The sequence below is a fragment of the Nannobrachium achirus genome (genome assembly GCF_963921795.1).
Source record: "Nannobrachium achirus genome assembly, chromosome: 5".
NCBI lineage: Eukaryota > Metazoa > Chordata > Actinopteri > Myctophiformes > Myctophidae > Nannobrachium > Nannobrachium achirus.
Genome location: NC_137814.1, coordinates 45,348,086 through 45,367,447, shown reverse-complemented (window position 1 = coordinate 45,367,447; position 19,362 = coordinate 45,348,086). Strand labels below are relative to the sequence as shown.

Below are 19,362 nucleotides of genomic sequence, written 5' to 3'. Positions count from 1 at the left end.
TTAGAGAAAACAAAAGAAAGCAATTAAAATACAAGAAATGGCTCAACCAAATAAAGCAAAGCAAAACAAACAATAAATCCTAACTAAACAAAACAGCAGTGGTGATCAATCTAAATAAATAAAAAGCAACCATTATGTACAACATACAGTACATTTTAGTATACTGCCAAACAAAGTCAACTATCAAACTAATTTATACCTTGAGTGTGCCTTTAACATCCCACGGATGGGAAACATGGATCGGCAGCCCTCAAAGTCCAACAGCTCTCAATACAGGAAGCATGGCTCGTCGCATTGATACACTGCTAGGCTGCTCTCAACCTGGGTGAGTTGAGTTGAACAACAACATATTACCATACTAAACAATAAAACATAAGCAATTAGTTTAAACATTAAATACAAACACAACATAAAAGCAACATTTACTCACCCAGGAAGGAACAGTGAAACTCACAAAAAAGGACCCAGGTCGCAAGACCCTGCAGCCACCAAACCCAGAGCATTGTGTTTGGTGCTGCTGACTGAACACTTAAGTACCATCCATAATTGATTGGAATGAGGAAGTGACATGCCGGTAGCCTACGGTGGCCCCACTAGCTCACACCTAGCCGGCCACATAAAGGTAACGACAGAGTAATACAAGGGCATGTGCAGGCACTATCTGACCACTGAATTATGATATGCTAGATATTTGCAGTGATCATCATAACTATACAGCTATTATAGCAACACTTCTTAGAATGTACTTTAAAACTACTGGTGCCCACTGCTTACAGTAATTGAGGACAATGCCCCGTACCTACCAAGTGCCTACCAATATCTACCAAGTACGAAATGTTTATTAAGTGTGCCTGCCATGCAATGGCAAAACACTTAATGTAATCCGCCATACTTAAATAAGTGATTAATGTTCTTGCAAATTTCTGCACGTAATAACTGCCGCACAATTTACGCCACCCCCGCAATATATACATCAAAACGTGTGGCTCGGCCAGGAATAGGTTGCTATCCGCGTTACCATGGCGACGTAATTCGCAAAAAACGACACCCAAAAACCCCATTGACTTTGAATAGGGGACTCTGAAAAAACTTTGGCGCCACATTACTCTGGCAGACTTTTACCTAGCAATGTGATTTAAACTTTAAAACACTCACACCACAGATATAAAGAGCTAGATGCCTCGTCCGCCTCTGCAGTTCATTGATGTGCAACAGTTATAGTCTGGACTTCCTGGAAAAACCAAGGGAACGTCAAGTCAAGTGACTACTGTCCAATCACAGCGTGTCTTTTCCGGGACTTATCCAAGGAGTACAATTCAATTCAACAGAGCCAGTTCCGATGTTGCACGGCTCAGCTGTTCTTACAGGCTGCGTACGTAAAGACCCGCCCCCACCTGCCTCTGATTGGCCTAGCAACTTCCCTATGTGTGATGCACGTGGAAGCAATGCTGCAAGCTGAGCTTTAAACAGCTATAACTCCAGTTTGCTGTTTTTCACCTTCTCGAAACTCGCTGTGTGCACTTAGACAGCCAATAGGAATAAGCTGTAATTGCTGAAGCCCTAGCCCCTCTCTTCCTATTGGCTGAGCTTTAAACAGCGGAATTTGGTGGGTGTTCCTACAGTCCCAACAGCTACCCGCTAATGCTAACCACTATTTCCGCTAATGCTAAAGCTAAAATGCTAATGCTAATGTAAAAAATTCTATTGCTAACAAATGCTAATGTTAAAAATGCTAATGCTAAAAATGTTAAAAAAGAAATTGGAGGAACTGGTTGGAATAACGTGTTCCTTCCACGCGCTACGTCCATCCCGGGGAAATCCCCCCTGTCAGGTGAAAAGAAACAACTTGGACTACTCATGCATTGAAGGAAGCATGAGGTCAGTCCGTTGTCTCCCCAGGCGCGGCAGAGGGAGAGCAGAGCCCAGGATTACATAGGCAATTGGCACTGGGTGAAAATGGGTTGCAAAATCGTGGGATAAAAATTATAGAAATAAAAAAAGAAATTCTAATGCTAATGCTAGCTAATGATAAAAATGCTAATGATAAAAATGCTAATGCTAATGTTAAAAATGCTAATGTTAAAATGCTCATGCTAGCTAATGCTAAAAATGCTAATGCTAATGTTAAAAATGCTAAAGCTAATGCTGATAAAAATGCTAAAAATGCTAACACCAACCACTAAACAAGGTTGCACACACTTAGCGAGCTGCAGGCACACTTAAAACTTCTTAGACATTTTCTTTTCTAGTTGCTAGCTGTCAATACATCACCCTTGACCCTATACTTCATCATCATTCATGACAAATGGCAAAAATGAATGTCCTTTGACACCCTTTTTTATTTATATTTTGTATTTTTTAATAAATCTTTATTAAAAAGTCATGACATACAAGACAACACAAAACAGACAGTGAAAGACAGAACATGCTTTTCACTGGTCTTGAACCACCAACCTTTGGTTCCCTACGCAAAGTTCTTTCCTCTGTGCTATAGAGCCATAGTAAATCTACAGGGGCAAAAATGTATGTCATTTGATACATTTTTGAACATTTTCTGTCCTTCACTGTCCACCTAAATGGAAAAAAATAACTTTAAAATTATGAAAAGAAAGCTTAGGCTTCTGAATCCTATGAGATTAATAACTTTGTTGTCCCCTATAGAGTTAATGTGGCTCTATACAGAGGAAAGAACTTTGCCTGGAGAACTAAAGGTTGGTGGTTCAAGACCAGTGAAAAGCATTTTCTGTCTTTCACTGTGTGTTTTGTATTGTCTTGTATGTCATGACTTTTGAATAAAGATTTATTAAAAAATAAAAATTAAACTTCACCAAGTTGAAAAAGATCCACCAAATGTTCCTCCTCTTAGGAAATGGCACAGCACAGAGGCTTTCCACCTATTCAACCGCTTGTGGAAAACATAGGTGGAAAGGCTCTGCTACACTTATGGAATTGAACCTTAATTAGTCCTGTATCATTTGGTAACCTGTCAATATGGCTGCCGTAAAGGAAAGAAATATTCCTGTGATACACGTATGTGTGTGGTACACACACATACTCAAGTAAATATTTAGTATTTCAAAACTAAAGGTGTCCATAAGTACAATATTTTAATTTGAAATGTAGGGAAGTGAAAGCCAAGTGCTTGCAAAATACCAGTTACTGTCCATCACTGCCACAGTCACAAAAGCCCAAAGTAAAAAAAAAAAGGTAATCTGCTGAAACGGTTCACAGTTCCATTCTCCACAGACAAAGGGAGTGTGGTTTGTTGTAAGTTGCCTTGACAACTACAGTTGCTGATGGAGAATAAAAACAACTTCCTCACTGTTACCAAGTGCACAGAACAGAACAGGACTCAGGTGCATCTCATCGAGCTCTCCTCCCTGCTGCTCTAAACTTAAACCAGGTCTTCTTTTCTTCTCCCTGTCATACCAGAGACACTATGTCTGAAAGCCCTTTGGAGAGACTGAGACAGCGATGTCTGGCCAGGGGAGCTGCTGGGATCAAAGGGTTGGCAAGGCAAGTAAAACACAACAAATAACTAGTCGTTTTGTCAAGTCTGCCCATTCTCTGAAGCCAAAAATGTGAAGTGAAGAGACACAAACAACAAGGGAGTCATCAAACTTGAATGGAATCAGATGCTTTATTTGATACAGAACAGTTAAGACTACAGTTGTTGATCTGTGACACAGAGTTAACTAGGACATGTTGCTCCTCGAGCACAGGTCTCCACCAGTCCAGGTAGTAGAAGTCAATCTTAGACCAGGGGTCTTCAACGTTTTCAGGCTAAGGACCCCTTAGTTGAGAGAGATGAAGCAGGGACCTCCACAACCTTTTCATAGATTCCATATGGTTTCATCGTTTGACAGCACGATCATCAATCAGTGTATTTTGGATTCATGTCAATTTGTGTTTTCAGATATTTAACCACTTGAACCGTCAATACTTAATAAACTTGACCTTTCACTCTGTACTTAGTCTGCTCTTTTTCCCCTCTACAGCAAACCTCTTTGCCGAAAATAGCCGATCTACAAGCTCACAACGCCTCGCAGCGCAAGGCGTTGTGAGCTTGTAGATCTGCTATTTTTGACTAAAGTTCTCAGAATATGGACGCTAGGGTTCAAGTGGTTAATATGAAAAAGGAGAAAAAAGGTCTCTATCACACCAAGATTTGGAGGACCCCCTGTAGTAACTCTGAGGACCCCCTAGGGGTCCCGGACCCCCTGTTGAAGACCCCTGTCTTAGACAATAAGGATGAAATATGAAACATCTGACAGGTCTGTCTTGATGACGTGACTATAGAAATAATGTAACGATTTGCGTGATGTTTGGACAAAATCTGTAGGAGTCAAACAATGTGTTTTGCTAAAATCGGCCTCCTAGTGTCACTAGGCTACTGCAGCCAAACAACACAACTAGAATACTACTGGCTGGACTAACAGAATTTGCTGTGCACCGGCACCCCAGAGAATGGACTCTATCCCAGAAAATGTTTGTGTTATCCTTTTAGCTTTAATGTCTTACTGCACCATGTGCTGTTTACATTTCTGACTAATAAAGTATTTAATCAATCAAAAAGAAAATCTCCATGGCCTTTCCTCATGCGCCACCATTAGGCCAAAATTCAACCATCCAATACTTGTGTCCCAAAAACACTACTACTACCTGGGCTGTTGGGAGCAGCACAACCTCATGGGGACCAGTAGGCCTACTAGTGGGGCTTGTAGACTCAAGGGCTCTATTTTGATTGTCGTAAGTACCAGCTCTTATGCCTTAACTTAGAGGCCTTCCATACTGTCTCCGACCACCGAACTTTTCGTCGGAAAGGTCCGGTTCAACTACAAAATGACGTCACTCACATCTTCTGAAAAGCATTACCCCGAATTAGAGTTCGGAAAGCTGCACGTCGGAAAGTCGGAACTCTCTGATGAAAAGTTCGGTGGTCGGAGACACTATGGACAGGCCTTTAAGTTAAGGCATAAGAGCTGGTACTTAAGAAATCAAAATACAGCCTATCTTATTTCTTTTACTTTATATTTCTTTGTACAGTATTTTATTTGTATTATTGTTTTATATAATTGTGGTATGTTTGCTTGATTTTATTTTTCATTTCATAATAATAAGTAGGCCTACTGTATACAAATAAAAATCCAGTATTTTTGCAATTGTTTGTCTGGTAGGACCTTTCGTATCATGGATGATAATGGCAGTAAGTCCTTGGACCTCCACGAGTTCATCAAGGGTCTAAACGACTATGGTTTAGCCGTGGACATGGAAGAAGCCCAACAGCTATTTGAGGCATTTGATAAGGACGGAAGTGGAACTATTGACTTCGATGAGTTTCTGAAGAATCTGAGGGTAGGTTAAGTTGACACATATTTGGCATTACCCAAAAAAGGTAATGTCCATTTTACTGGTGTGTATGAGGTAGAACTTCAATAGATATTTACCAGAATTACATATTGGAATAGGATAGTGTAAGTAAGTGTAAGTGCAGCTGTGAGGCATTACTGGAAATTATAACATGGAATAGGCCCTGCATATCACTGCATTCTGCAGTCTGCCTTTTCTTGATAACAGACAAATGCTATGAATAACAGACCATTGGTATTTTTTATATATATTTTCTTCTTTTGTTGAATTATTGATTTCTTTAGTAAGTAGGTGTGTAATAATAAGCCAGATAATGAGCAGTGAGCTGGTCATTATTTCAAAACTAATCTCCGGCAGTGTGATGCAGGATGCAGGTTTATTTTCCAATAATGACCACCTCGCTGAATATTATCCCAGTTATTATACACAAAATATTGATTTGAAACTGATATATTAGCCTACAAGTTTCTGATTCCATAGCAACTTTAACAGAGGCAAGAATTAATAGACAGCTGACTGCTGCGACTGTCAAATCAGAACATTTGACAAAGCCATGTAGTAATTACATTTAACACACTTTCTGAGGTAAATGGGTCGTTTTTGGCGACAGCCAAAACCAAGTTAGTTTGAAATGTTCCTGTCGCTCTCTCTCACTGTCACGAAATAAAAGGATGTAAATACAACAACAAAAAAAGAAATAATTCTGTGCTATAATTTACTTCAGACTCCAGAATCCACCAAAGCTTAAATTAAAGCTAAAGTTTGCTTTAAAGGAGTTCCAACTTCGTCTAGTATTCAAGTATGTGCCTGTATCTGACCTGACCCATTGCTACATCAAGGACATTAAAACAAACCCTAGGAATTGTTTCAAACTTATAATTAAACAAAAGTCTGATAAGAAAAGAATGACTACATTGCATTGTTTCCATTAGTCAATGTCAGACACCAGGATAAAGGTGGTTCTAGAGGCCTTTAAGAAGCTGGATAAGACGGGAGACGGGGTGGTGACTGTGGCAGACCTGAGAGGGGTGTACAACGCAACACAGCACCCCAAGTACAAGAGCGCCGAGTGGACCGAAGACCAGGTGTTCCTCTGCTTCCTGGAAAACTTTGAATCTCCCAATGACAAAGATGGAAAGGTATACTAGTGTGCTATTGGTTCTTGACAGATGTCAGTGACCTTTTCTTTTCTTTTTTGTAAAGATGTTATTTAGATAAATGTACACTAGCACTCATCAAGCCGTGGCCAGTCTGCACTGGCCCCTCTGATTCTTCCTCTCCACAGAAGACATTAGCACTAATAAGTTGAAAAGATGATCAAATGTGTTCAACAGTTTTGTAAATAGAAAATTAACCCCAAATTGTATGAGTTGCTGGTTTACCCACATTGCATAAGATATTTCCTGGTGTACATATTTCAGTGACTTGTGATGCGACAATTCATGTCCCGTAGCCTCTTTAGGTAAAATAAGTCATTTGAGAGGCAACATGCAGTCTCGTGTCATGAGTAATAGTGAGATCAAAGCCAGTTTAGATTTAGGCCCCTATTAGACGAAAACGCGGTTCACTGTAAACGTAATGGTTTATATTCGTTTGTGGGGGGTCATTTAGACGAAAATTGCGTCTTCGGGGGGTGAAACCGTAACAAAGTGAAACCCCCTTTGAAAGTGGAAAAGGTAAAAACGCTTTGTATCTCCCGCTTTCATCTAAATACCGTAAACGCAGCAAACCACTGAAAATGATAAGATGTGGGACGTCCTAATAGGGCTGTCAGATGATTAATTGTCATACAAATAATCGGCGATTGACGAATATATCGTCTTTTTTTCCCCCTTCATTTTATTCCACTATGAAAAATAGCTTTGAGCTCATACTCATACTGTACCTTAATGAAGAGCAATTTAATTGCCAAAAATAGCCGACGCTGAAAATAGCGACAGTAGCCTATAATGTTTATCATGACACGATCCAACATCTATAGCTCGTCGCCGTCTGTGTGTAATCATCATCATCCCCTCCATAAGCTGCAGTAAAGGCATTGACTCCAGTCCTCTGTGTTGAAACGAAACGTGAAGTGAGCGCCTTTTTCTGTATCGTATCATAAGGAACAAATATAGTCCCGGGATGTGTATGGTACATGTGTCTGTTCCGACCGTCTGGAACAAACTTTTTAAGCATTTTTAGTTAGCCAGCCAGCCAGTCTGCCTGTGCTGTGTGACGGCAGTGAGTTGTGTTGACTGACTGAGGAGTAGAGGCGGGATGTTCGCGAACGAATCGAGTCTTTTGAACGGCTCTTTGATATGAACGATGGGATCCGGTTTGCAGTATAGGGAGCCGTTCCTTTCTAATGAACAACAGTGGTGGGAAAGGTACAACAATGTAGAAATACTCTGCCACAAGTTGAAGTTTAGAATAAAAAATGTAGGCTACTTGAGTAAAAATATCAAAGTATTGGTATCAAAATGTAGTTAAAGTAGGCTACTAATAGTAGCTAGAAAGTACTCATTATGCAAAATGTTACATTTCACAATTTTTCCAATGAATAAAATGTAGGGAGAAAAAAACATTTGAAAATAGCAGATCTACAAGCTCACAGCTTGTAGATCGGCTATTTTCAAATGGCAGGTAGGCCTATGTACCTATTATGTCCGAAATAAATGTATATAATGTATAAGTGATAATTATAATCAAAATCTACAAAGTAACTACAACTAGTGACTAGAACGAGCCAGTCTTTTGAACGGCTCTTTGAAAGGAACGGATCCCAGAGATTCGGCTCACTTCAAAGAGCCATAAATCCCATCTCTACTGAGGAGGACCAGAGAACGGAACTTGGGCAGTGCGGTCATGGCGACATGCGCCACCTAGCGACCTGGCATGCAAATTACCGCGTTTATGGACAAATTGCGTTTTCATCTAAAGACCACATAAAAAATGAAAACTAAACGGCTCTTAGCCGTTTATAGTGAAGCCTGTTTTCGTCTAATAGAGGCCTTAAATTATACCCTCTACTGAGTAGGATTTCCTCCGTGATGTAGAATACATTCAATCATTACTGGTGGCAGAGCAGTTCTTTAACAACCACAAAGCCAATTACAAAGCGCCCATCCCTCTGGGTTACAGGATCTAAACATCTGACACAACATGCCTCTGAGTTGCCTTTCCCAAACGTTAGCTGATTATTTGTATTTTTGCCAGGGTCTGTGAGATCTGTGGATCTGTAGTCCCTATATCCCATACTAGTGTTGACGGACATAGCCACGCTGTGGCTTTAATGGTTGTTGGTGACTGTACTGGGGAAGGAATGAGTGAGTGAACGCAGTATGACGTCAGGCCCCGCCAGGCTAGATTTCTCCCTCCTGTGGGCTGTGCTTTGGGTGGAGATCAGTGGTGTGATATTGATTTTAGAAGTGTGGGTCCTCTAAATTCATGACGTCATGCACGCACGCTGTTTTTATTGTTAATTTGTGAGCATATGAGGCGCGCGTGCGTGCAGCAAAATAAGTGTGGGCTCGCCGAGCCCACGCGAGCCCATGGCATCTCACCCCTGGTGGAGATGGGGAGTGACTCACATGAGCAGCGTCAGGGTTAATTGACCAGCAGGTGTTTGTAATTGTTTAGTTGTGCTCTCCTCTTTATTATAATTTATGCCAGACTTGACAGACCAACACATTGGTCCCAATATGCCAAAAACTTTTTAACTTTTTAACCCTCCAGATGTATAAAAATCATCACTGTTGGGCAGAATCATCACTGTTGGGCAGAAACCTTGTATCTCCGAGTTTCAAATTTGTATGTTTCTTTTGTAAAGCAAAGCCCTGCTTCATCACACTGTCGCACAAAACTAGCGAAAATAGCAGATCTACAAGTACACAACGCCTTGCATCAGCTATTTTCACATTCAAAATAATAAATACAAAACAAACTGTTTTGGACATACAAGGTTTTAGGTTTCCACCTGACAACAACAAAATCCTACTGATTTAGCTGACCTCCTGCCCTTTCCCCTAGCACTACCCTCTAGCACCACCCTCAGGCCAAAATTGACACTTGCACATTTTCTCAAAATACTACTGGGCAGATTGCCATGATGACACTTTGCTGAGCGGCATTACTCCCTGGGGAACAAACCCCAGTACTAAATACTGGTGACCCCCATGGCCTTTCCGAGGGCACATTATTTTATTTCCCTCTGAAACTTTTTTCTAGTAAACCCTGGGGGGAAATGGCTTCTCTGCATTCGACCCGTCCTATTAGGAGCTGTGAGCTGCAGCAAATGAGCGCACAGGGAGCAATTAGCCTGGGTTCAGCGTGTTGCTCAGGGACACCTCCCCACAGGGGCGTCACACCAAATTCTGGGCCCTGGGTACAAGGGGTACAAGGATTCACTGCGGGCCCCCCATGAATGTTAACTATTGAAAAATAGCAGATATACAAGCTCACAGCGCGGCACCGAGTGCCGCGCTGCGAGCTTGTATATCTGCTATTTTTGAAAAATCGTGAAAATGTGTGCAAGAAACCTGGGGGGTCAAGGACCCCCAAGATGATATGTATTTGGCCACGGACCCCGATCTCAAAATATTTAGTTCCAGGGACCCCCCAGAAGCAAAATTTGAGTTAGAAATGTTCGCTTAAAAAATGCATACATATTCAATGATTTTCACGCATTTTCACAACTTTTCAAAAAATAGCAGATCTACAGGCTCGCAGCGCGGCTGTGAGCTTGTATATCTGCTATTTTTCAATAGCTAAAGTTACTAGGGCCCCTCCACCTTGGGCCCTAGTAGGCCTAACTCAGTCCCACTTTCCTACCCCTTGTGACGCCCCTGCCTCCACATGAAGCCGGCATGGAGGAGGCAGCCAGCCATGCGCGGCTGGAACAGGGGACCTTCCCGTTCCCCGGCGGCCACTCCACTGCCTTCCTCTGCCTAGCTGTTATGTGTTGATCCTTCATCGAATATATCAGTGGTTCTCAACCTTTTCAGGCCGCGACCCCCCCAAAATAATCATATTTGAACTGGGGACCCCCAAAATAATCATATTTCAACTGGGGACCCCCCCCCCCCCCACACACACACACACCCTGACAAGCACTAAGAGTTGAGGCATTACATTTTGTAAAACACGGTTGTGTTGTGAAAAAAGCACATCTAGAGACTACATGCTCACAACGCCTCGCGCTGCGAGGCGTTGTGAGCATGTAGATGTGCTTTTTTCACAATTTCTGCCTCTAATATTTGACAATTTGGCCAATGTTTAATTTGTCATTTTAGAGGTATTAAAAAGTCCTTAAATTGTCACTTAAGAAATGTGCAGATACCCTCTATAGTTTATGTTGGTTTGTTTGCTGTTGAGAGAGAAAACAACGTTGCATATTAAGTTCATCATCTGTGGACCCCCAAAATTAATTTGGGGACCCTCCTGGGGGCAGGCCCGGTTCCACAGGGGTGCTCAGTCCTGCTAAGCACCCTCAGTTTTCAAGTGGAGCACCCTCAGATGAGATTTAGAAAAAGTTATTTTTTTTATTTTTTTTATTTTTTCGTTTTGTCTTCTAAGTTAGCTAACAATGGCATGTTAGCTTTGAGAGAACCTGCAGCTTGCGCCTCCCCTCCTCGCTCCTACATTTGCATGCACATGACATGCATGCACGCACGTGTGACATGTGGGGGGCTGACTATAGGGTGTGTGCCAAATGTAGTTCTAAGAGCGGCCATTTCTTGTGACAACACAGCCTTACACAGGTGTTCTGATTAGACTATAGCATTAGTTCTATGCAATCAAACAATTGAAACACCTGTGTTTTGTCACAAGAAATGGCCGCTAAGGACTACAATGACGTAGCCGCTGGCACACACTATAGGTTAACTTAGCCCCCCCCCCCCCCCCCCCCAGTGCCGAGGGAAGTAGGGGTGCTGGGGGTGCGGCCGCACCCCCTCCCCCACGTCCCACCGCACCCCCCACCGCACCCCCTAAAGGGGGGTTGGGGGAAAAATATTGCCGATCGGCAAGTAGAGGCTCTGACATCAGTGGCGTGAAGTAGGAGCTATTGGCTACTTCTATTTCCAGTACAATTTCAAAATAAACATGTGTTGAATGATCGATTGTATAGACAAAAAAAAAAAGAAAGGCTCTTGTTTTGAAATGTGCTTCTGGGCACTGTTTAGACAGGAAATGGCTTTCAAAGGACTTCCCTTTTAACTTGTCTAAGCGTCTGTCTCTCTGTGCGTAACATATGCGTCATGGACGTATCGGGTGAATTATAACAATACGGGCATAAAAGGAATATACAGAACACCAAGACAACACAACCTAGGCTATGAAGGCATTACACATCGCCCTCTGCTAGCCCTGGCGTCCTCACTGGTGAGTCGTGGCTAAAGACTTGTAATGATGAATGCTATGTTATGCTGCTGTGCTGCCTGGCTAGGCTAATGTTTGGGCTAGCTAGTGGCTAATGGCTATGGTGTACCAGAAGTTGACCAGCTGTTTCCTAACACTGGGGTCTGGACCGATGCGGCGGACAATATAGCATCTAATAATATCCTGCTGGCTGCAATCAGATCAGTGGCATATGGCCACTGTGTGCGCATTTTTGGAGCTGTGTGAAGCACAGGCTCCCTATACGTGGCCGTGTGGGTCTGTCTGTCTGTGTGTGTGTGTGTCTGTATGTAGCCTGAACTTCCTAAACTTCGGCACGCTACTAGTCCCACAGTTTTGCCACCACACACTCGCGCCATATGTCAAATCGACCGGCTTACTCGGGAATCGTGGGCTAGTAACTTGCTAAGAGAAAGGTTCAATAGTTTAATTGATATTAATTTATTAGTGAATTAATTTTCCCCATTGACTTATAATGGGAATCGCAAAAACTCACATTCAATTATTTGTCTCTCGCAAACCATAGGGGCTAGAGTTTCAAGACTTGGAGAGGAGGTTCATAATGATTTCAAGGATTAAATAAAAAATAATTGTGTCATTTGGCCGCATGGTGGCGCCATAACACCCCACTTTACGTTTTGGCCTGTAACTCTTGAACCGTAGGTCGGAAAATTAAAAATATTTTTTCCCTGGATTCCTTGGGTCATGACGCATCTCCCCATATAGGCCACGCCCATTTGCGCCATGATAGATTTTCCGCCATCTTGAATTTTCTCCAAAACACACTTTTTGCTCCTTTTCCTACACATTTTCTTCAAATGTCACAAAAATCGGTACACATGATCCACACACACACACACACACACACACACACACACACACACACACACACACACACACACACACACACACACACACAGCTCCACTTCACACGGGTGTGATTTTTTCATAGGCATTTCGCATATGTATATATTTTTATTTTACTATTATACATTTTTACTATTTTTTACTTTTTGGAGCTGTGTGAAGCACAGGCTCCCTATACGTGGCCGTGTGGGTCTGTCTGTGTGTCTGTCTGTGTGTCTGTCTGTGTGTCTGTATGTAGCCTGAACGTCCTAAACTTCGGCACGCTACTAGTCCCACAGTTTTGCCACCACACACTCGCGCCATATGTCAAATCGACCGGCTTACTCGGGAATCGTGGGCTAGTAACTTGCTAAGAGAAAGGTTCAATAGTTTAATTGATATTAATTTATTAGTGAATTAATTTTCCCCATTGACTTATAATGGGAATCGCAAAAACTCACATTCAATTATTTGTCTCTCGCAAACCATAGGGGCTAGAGTTTCAAGACTTGGAGAGGAGGTTCATAATGATTTCAAGGATTAAATAAAAAATAATTGTGTCATTTGGCCGCATGGTGGCGCCATAACACCCCACTTTACGTTTTGGCCTGTAACTCTTGAACCGTAGGTCGGAAAATTAAAAATCTTTTTTCCCTGGATTCCTTGGGTCATGACGCATCTCCCCATATAGGCCACGCCCATTTGCGCCATGATAGATTTTCCGCCATCTTGAATTTTCTCCAAAACACACTTTTTGCTCCTTTTCCTACATATTTTCTTCAAATGTCACAAAAATCGGTACACATGATCCACACACACACACACACACACACACACACACACACACACACACACACACACACACACACACACACAGCTCCACTTCACACACGTGGCCGTGTGTGTGGCCGTCCGTGTCTGTATGTAGCCTCAAAGTTTGGCACGCTACTCCTCCCACAGTTTTTGCACCACACACTCGCGCCATATGTCAAATCGACCGGCTTACTCGGGAATCGTGTGCTAGTAACTTGCTAAGAGAAAGGTTCTATAGTTTAATTGATATTAATTTATTAGTGAATACATTTTCCCCATTGACTTATAATGGGAATTGCAAAAACTCACATTCAAGTATTTTTCTCTCGTAAACCATAGGAGCTACAGTTTCAAACCTCGGAGAGGAGATTCATAATGATTTTAAGAATGAATCCAAAAATAATTACATCACTCGGCCTCATGGTGGCGCTATAACGGCCCACTTTGCGTTTTGCCCCGTAACTGTTGAATCGTAGATCGGAAAATTAAAATTCTTTTTTCCCTGGATTCCTTGGGTCAATACGCATCTTTTTCCCCATTGACTTATAATGGGAATCGCAAAAACTCACATTCAATTATTTGTCTCTCGCAAACCATAGGGGCTAGAGTTTCAAGACTTGGAGAGGAGGTTCATAATGATTTCAAGGACGTAAACGTAACCCGCCCGCGCCCGCCCCGCAGAACAATATAACCTATAAATCAACGAATCCGCCCGCCCCGCAACCCGCATTTAAAAAAAAAGATGGTAGGCTATATCATCTCCACAATAGCTCATCTTTATATACGGCTCTTCTAAGTACCCAAAGTCGCTTTACAGAAAGGTTTACAGTAGCACAATATTGTCATGGGCTAAATAAACAAACGTGTTGTTCAAATTGGGGTTAAGCCTAAAAGACATTCATTCAAAGACGTTCATTCTCTCTGGGGCATCGTCGGGGTAAGAATGGCGTTTCAGGTTTTATGTCAATCATATTTATAGGTACAGCGCCTCGCACTTTAAACAGACAGCAAAAGACGGACAATATTAAATCCTGTTGGTTATTGATTAATCACCAGATTGGAGAGATGGGAGCGACTGGAGAGGTGAGCGTGGTTGGTTCATTCAGTCAAAAAATCCGCCTCACTTGCGAAAGTTGTGTTTCAAATCGTATCCGTTGATTGGCTGGTTATATAACTTAACCGACACAAAGTATTTATAAACGGACTTGTGTGGATGACAGAGACATATAAGTGAAATCCTGATCGCTGATGTACACGCTGAATAGACCGTTTGTCAGCCTTCTGATTGGTCCCTGAGACTCCCTGACTGGCCAACCAGAAAAAAACATTCACTTTTTGCTATCGGGGGTGGAGTTTGTGCAGTGGAGAATATTGAATGTGGCTTTCAACAACTGTCCGCAGTGCGCGACATGGAGATCGGCCGGTACGGTGATAGCGACGGCAAGCGTCAAGCGATCTCGCTCATCATAACGAATAAGCTTCAACAAACTAGTTCACATGTACCTTATCAATGGTCTAAGAGTCACGATTGGGTACATATAATTTAAATGGGCAGAATTACGAAAAGCCAGCCTATTATGTGAGGAGAAACATTCTCTCTGTCCTCTTCCTAGTACCCAAGATGCAATGCGCTTCTCTTTCTATCTCTGATCCAGAGGATTAAACTAATTAAAACATTTATTTTTCGGGGGAAAACTACTGTTTTGCTATGTAATTACTGTACCTTTTTCTTCCCTTTTTATTAATATCACGTAGATGTGTTTTTTGTGGTACTTTATATAGCTGTAATGAGGCTATGAAGGGAAAAAAAATCCCATCCACTACCACTATAAAATAATCTGCAAAGAGGATTCTGTCCCACTGGGATTAAACAAATTAAAACATATATTTTCGGGTAAACCCCCTGTTTTGCAATGTAACTACTGTACCTTTGTCTTCCCTTTTTATTAATATCACCTAGGTGTTTTTCCTTTGGTACTTTATATAGCTGTAATGAGGCTATGAAGGGAAAAAAAAATACCATCCACTTCCACTATAACTAGACCAGGTCAACCTGGTTGTGCCAGACCCCCTGTCTGTCATCATCATTTATGACATCATGCCTTTTGTAGGCATGTCATCATCATGTCATCATCATATATACCCTTTATATAGAAAAGGGACAGACCGACATTTGCTTATGTAGGCCTACCCATTTCATGGGTCTGGCAAAAACAATCTGCCCAGGGTTAATGTCCCATCATAGTAACAGGGCAGAATGGGGCGGGATTTGCAAAAGGGTTTATTGTTTGTGCATCTTCTCTGCTGTGCTCGCGACCTCACGTTGTGTAAAATGTTGGCAAACTGTGGTTCGCGGCCCCAACAGGAGCGGAATTGGGACGGGCCTGCCTGGCACCGTTGTGTGAAACTGGCGAATATAAGCTGGCGAATATAAGGATATCTCTTCAGAATAAGAGTACCCCTCAGCCAATTGAAAAATGTTGAAAAACGATTAATTTACCCAGGATATGCACATTCAAAACAAAGATTAAGCATTTAAACATACATACACAATGATAATTATATTTTTGGGTGAAAAAAAAAAGTTTTAATAACATTAAAAAATATATAAATGGAGAAATGCTGTTCAATAGAGTGCATAGCCTTTACAAATTGGACACTGGACAGGAGACAACTCTTCGTGTCGGCACTTTGGACCCATGCACGCGTTCAGAGAGACCTCCTCTACCACACCACACTCTCCGCTAAGCGGGAGAGGCGGCATTGCAACTACTGCAGGCCGTCCAGTGCAGCCAGGCGCTCAAATGGCTTCAAAAGGCGCCATTTTCAGACTCTAGTGGGCGCTGGAGAGCAGGCGGCTCTTCGTGTCGGCACTTTGGACCCATGCACGCGTTCAGAGAGACCTCCTCTACCACACCTACACACATCGTAAATGTATTATTTTAAATAAATGTACGGTCTTTACAAACATTAATTACTGACATCTTATTTTGAAGGTCTTATTATCTTATTCGCCTGCTCATACACCGGAAGTCCTATATTCGCCAGTTTCACGTTGCCTCCTGGCACCAAGGAGCGGAGGAGAAACCTCGCTCCTCTCTGGCGCATTTTAAAACTCGCTCGCTCGTCGTGCTCGTATTCAAACGTTGTATTCGTATTCTTATAGGCCTACTCTTATTAAGAATAAAGGGCAAATAAGAACAGGTGATTATTCTTATTTACGTTTTGCACATGAGTGGTGATAACCCGCCCGCCCGCCGCCCGCCAATGGAGTCTGAAAACCTCGACCCACCCACCCGCGTGCGGGCGGGTTGGCGGGCGGGTGGGGGCACCGGGTCGATGCGCGCATCACTACTAGCTACTCATGGCACCTACTCATGGCCACAACTACACACGCGCGCGCACACACACGTGTGTGTGTGTGTGTGTGTGTGTGTGTGTGTGTGTGTGTGTGTGTGTGTGTGTGTGTGTGTGTGAGCTTTACTCTCTCTAACAAATGTCATATACTTGCAGGTCACTGATGAGGAGTTTCTGAACTACTACAGTGGAGTGAGTGCCTCAATTGATAATGATGCCTACTTTGTGCAGATGATGAAAAATGCCTGGAAACTAAATGAGTAACTTTGTGTGAAATACGGTATGTTTGATGATAGATCGCATACAGTACTATATGTCACCTGACAATCAACATATTTTGAAGTTTTCTAAACACAAAATGTAATTATAATAAAATGTTCATCCAGGTGTTTACACATTTGTGATTGATTTCTTTCATTTCTTTGATCACTTCATCTGGCCTTACAATTTGTATTTTTTCAAGTTTTACAACAATTAAAACATTTCTCATTACTGAGAGAACTGTTTCAAAACTCTTCAGACAGCATGACAGCAGTCTATGTGGACGAAGATGTGAGCGTTTTGAGTTTCTTCATTACATTGATACAAAAAAAGCTTTCAACTATTATAGCTTTCATAATTCCTGATTTCTCCTCTCATTCAAACACATCCACCAGCAAAACAGAATACCATTTTGCAAATGACCAGATCAGGAGTCTTCAATTTCTTCCAAGGCCAAGGATCCCTTAGCTGAGAAAGAAGCAGGGGCCCCTACTACATATTGCATAAAATTGTTGCAGATTAAACTGCTTCATACAGTATCGGGATCAGTATCTTGGTCTGTATCATGGACAATATCACATTCAGCAATCAGTACCACTAGCCCTTACCCGTTCAAAGATATGAGCTCCAAAATGATGTGCAGTGTGTGGGTTATGGGATGTGCACTGCATGTGCACACAGTATATGAGGGATGAAAAGTAACTTTAACTGGTGCTTGCATGATGTAGGAGCATAAGAAACCCGTTTCGTTTAATGGCTACAGAGATACTGTATTTGGGAATATAGGCTATAGGTTTATAGGGTGTGCCAAATGTAGTTCTAAGAGCGGCCATTTCTTGGGTAAACACAGCCTTACACAGGTGTTCTGATTAGACAATAGCATTAGTTCTATGCAATCAAACAATTGAAACACCTGTGTTTTGACCCAAGAAATGGCCGCTAAGGACTACAATGACGTAGCCGTCGGCACACACTATAGTGTGTGCCGACAGCTACGTCAAGATAAACGTCAAGTTAAACAAACCGTTGATTTAATTACAATGTGTCCTACTCCTATATTCAAACAACTGCTCGTGAGTCGTGCTGCTCACTAAACGTAGACTATGTGTCTGTGCTTGGTGCGTTGACATCGCGTTCCGTTTTACATTTTCATTAATAGGCTAATCACAATCCAAATCATATAACGTTACTCTTTATGTGGCGAAGCAGGGGGATCCGAGGCAGAGATGCTAAGATTTATCTCTCAGCCACAGCTTGTAGATCGGCTATTTTCCACTAGTTGTTGTAACCCAGATTGACAGTCTGTTCTGCTGGTTAATCTCTTCAAATAGCGCAGCATTTTAGCAACTAAGTTCTACCGGAAAAGGATGATCAGCACTGCCTGTGGTAACTTCTTAAACATTCTGTTTACATCATATTGATTTTCTGTGGGTCTCATGCTGCGAGTTTGCACACCGTGGTTTGAGCAGTGACATTGATGTGCGCCGTTGGCTCAAAAAAATCCTCTACGTCCCGTCTGCGTCCCAGGGGAGATTAATTTGCGTCCCAAATATATATATTTACGTCCCCGGGACTTCGGGAGTCCCTTAGTCTCGAGCCCTGATGGTCAGTAAGGTCAGTATGAGTTCAGTATCATGGTCAGTATCATGTCAGTATGAGTTCAGTATCATGGTCAGTATCAGTTCAGTATCATGGTCAGTATCATGTCAGTATGAGTTCAGTATCATGGTCAGTATCATGTCAGTATGAGTTCAGTATCATGGTCAGTATGAGTTCAGTATCATGGTCAGTATGAGTTCAGTATCATGTCAGTATGAGTTCAGTATCATGGTCAGTATCATGTCAGTATGAGTTCAGTATCATGGTCAGTATCATGTCAGTATGAGTTCAGTATCATGTCAGTATGAGTTCAGTATCATGGTCAGTATCATGTCAGTATGAGTTCAGTATCATGGTCAGTATCATGTCAGTATCATGGTCAGTATCATGTCAGTATGAGTTCAGTATCATGGTCAGTATCATGTCAGTATGAGTTCAGTATCATGTCAGTATGAGTTCAGTATCATGGTCAGTATCATGTCAGTATGAGTTCAGTATCATGGTCAGTATCATGTCAGTATCATGTCAGTATGAGTTCAGTATCATGGTCAGTATCATGTCAGTATGAGTTCAGTATCATGTCAGTATGAGTTCAGTATCATGGTCAGTATCATGTCAGTATGAGTTCAGTATCATGGTCAGTATCATGTCAGTATCATGGTCAGTATCATGTCAGTATGAGTTCAGTATCATGGTCAGTATCATGTCAGTATGAGTTCAGTATCATGGTCAGTATCA

General features: G+C 42.0%; 1 protein-coding gene across 1 annotated transcript; it reads left to right on the top strand.

Annotated features, from left to right (window-relative positions):
* Positions 1-3,439: 3,439 nt before the first annotated feature.
* On the top strand, positions 3,440-17,028 carry LOC308285111 (calcyphosin-like protein; the record flags this gene model as incomplete). The annotated part of the gene is made up of 4 exons (XM_080725829.1): positions 3,440-3,516; positions 5,178-5,355; positions 6,303-6,509; positions 16,921-17,028. 4 exons carry the CDS (start codon positions 3,440-3,442, stop codon positions 17,026-17,028), a joined length of 570 nt encoding a protein of 189 aa, XP_080581955.1.
* Between the last annotated feature and the right edge of the window lie 2,334 nt (positions 17,029-19,362).